The 2,295-nt window shown below is 49.8% G+C and overlaps 1 protein-coding gene across 1 annotated transcript; it reads left to right on the top strand.

The window, feature by feature from the left end:
* Nucleotides 1–242: 242 nt before the first annotated feature.
* On the top strand, nt 243–1,781 carry Gpr101 (G protein-coupled receptor 101). The gene has a single exon (XM_028776908.1). The coding sequence runs from the start codon at nt 243–245 to the stop codon at nt 1,779–1,781; it is 1,539 nt and encodes a 512-aa protein (XP_028632741.1).
* Nucleotides 1,782–2,295: the final 514 nt, after the last annotated feature.

The raw sequence follows: 2,295 nt of genomic DNA, 5'->3' as shown, positions 1-2,295 counted from the left end.
AGACCCCAGTAGTGAGACCCCAAGAGTTCGAAAAAAAGCCAGAGAAACTGCTCTGATAGGGGTTAGGACTGCACAGGGATCTGAGAAAGGGGTTCTGTAGCAATGCTGCTTGGCTCAGAGGCTTGTCTCTGCAAGGCACTAACTCTGCCCACATGTTTCTCTCGTCCTCAATATAGTGTACAGTGTTGTCCACTAGTACAGACTTTAAGCTGGATCTCATCTACTGCCTGTCTGACTTCAGCATGCCGTCGAGCTGCACCAACAGTACTCAAGAGAACAACGGCAGCAGCCGAGCGTGCCTCCCCCTCTCCAAGATGCCTATTAGTGTAGCTCACGGCATCATCCGCTCCGTTGTGCTGCTTGTCATCCTTGGTGTAGCCTTTCTGGGTAACGTAGTGCTGGGTTATGTATTGCACCGTAAGCCAAACTTGCTGCAGGTGACCAACCGGTTCATATTTAACCTGCTTGTCACTGACCTGCTGCAGGTTGCTCTCGTGGCCCCCTGGGTGGTGTCCACCGCCATTCCTTTCTTCTGGCCTCTCAACATCCACTTCTGCACTGCCCTGGTTAGCCTCACCCACTTATTTGCCTTTGCTAGCGTCAATACCATTGTGGTGGTGTCAGTAGATCGTTACCTGACCATCATCCACCCTCTTTCCTACCCATCCAAGATGACCAACCGACGTAGTTATATTCTCCTTTATGGCACCTGGATTGTAGCCTTCCTGCAGAGCACACCTCCACTCTATGGCTGGGGCCGCGCTACCTTTGATGACCGTAATGCCTTCTGTTCCATGATCTGGGGAGCCAGCCCTGCCTATACCGTTGTCAGTGTGATATCCTTCATCGTCATTCCACTGGGTGTTATGGTTGGCTGCTATTCTGTGGTGTTTGGTGCAGCCCGGAGGCAGCAAGCTCTCCTGTATAAGGCCAGGAGCCACCGCCTGCAGGTGAGAGTCAAGGACTCTGTGGTGCATGAGAATGAACAGGGAGCAAAGAAGCAGGATGAGTTCCAGGACGAGAATGAGTTCCAGAGCCAAGATGAAGGTGGTCAGACCAAGGCTAAGGAAAGCAGCACCATGGAAGAGGATCTCATGGTAGCCGAGGACAGCAGCATGAAGACCGGAAAAGGAAGCCTGGATTTCAGTGCAGGTATCATGGAGGCCAAGGGCAGTGAAGAGGTCAGTAATGGCAGCATGGAGGGACTGGAAGTCATCACTGAATTTCAGGCTAGCAGCGCAAAGGCAAACACTGGCCGCATAGATGTCAATCAGTGCAGCATTGATGTGGGCGAAGATGATGTCGAGTTTGGCATGGATGAAATCCATTTCAACGATGATGTCGAGGCAATGCGCATTCCAGAGAGCCGTCCACCCAGTCGTCGAAACAGCGCCAGCAACCCACCTTTGCCTCCATGCTATGAGTGCAAAGCCGCTAGAGTGATCTTCATCATCATTTTCTCCTACATGCTATCTCTGGGGCCCTACTGCTTTCTGGCAGTGCTGGCTGTGTGGGTGAATATTGATACCCAGGTACCCCAGTGGGTGATCACCATAATAATCTGGCTTTTTTTCCTGCAGTGCTGCATCCACCCATATGTCTATGGCTATATGCACAAGAGCATCAAGAAGGAAATCCAGGAGGTACTGAAGAGGTTAATCTGTAAGAAAAGCCCCCCTGTGGAAGATAGCCACCCTGACCTTCACGAAACGGAAGCTGGCACAGAGGGAGGTACTGAAGGCAAGGCTGTCCCCTCTCACGATTCGGCTACTTCACCTTAAAGTTAACAGTAAGGCAAACTTTAATTGTACACAAAAACAGAACACAAGAGCAGCTTTCTTTTCAGCGCACCGCTCACAGTCTCATTAGTGCCAGTGCTTACCATTTCAGGCAAAGGTGTTGCGCACACATCCTTTCCCACCACATGGCAGATAAATATAAGGAAGAAGTAGGGACTTGGAAATTTCCTGAAAAGTATAAGCTTGTCAAAGCATCGACTTTAGGATCTCCACCAAATATATACAGATATACACATATTAGGCTCGAAATTTCCCAAAGAAAGGGCTATCTGGTTTGGAACAGTTCTTGGTATTCTGCCTGTCTCCCCAGAGCTATAACACATCAGCTTTAGCTCTGAGTAAAAGGAAAAGCAATGCCTACGGACATAAGGACTTTGGCCTTCAGGTCAGGAACTCATGGGCCCGGGCTACATATTGTGTTCAGCTGAAAGAAAAGAAATTGACCAAATCACTTATGGAGCCCCAAAAGCAGAGCTAAGTGGACGGACGGATCACC

This window comes from Grammomys surdaster, unplaced genomic scaffold (genome assembly GCF_004785775.1).
Source record: "Grammomys surdaster isolate TR1022 unplaced genomic scaffold, NIH_TR_1.0 274, whole genome shotgun sequence".
Classification (NCBI taxonomy): domain Eukaryota; kingdom Metazoa; phylum Chordata; class Mammalia; order Rodentia; family Muridae; genus Grammomys; species Grammomys surdaster.
The sequence above is the reverse complement of the archived record's forward strand: the minus strand, read 5'-3'. Positions and strand labels throughout refer to the sequence as shown.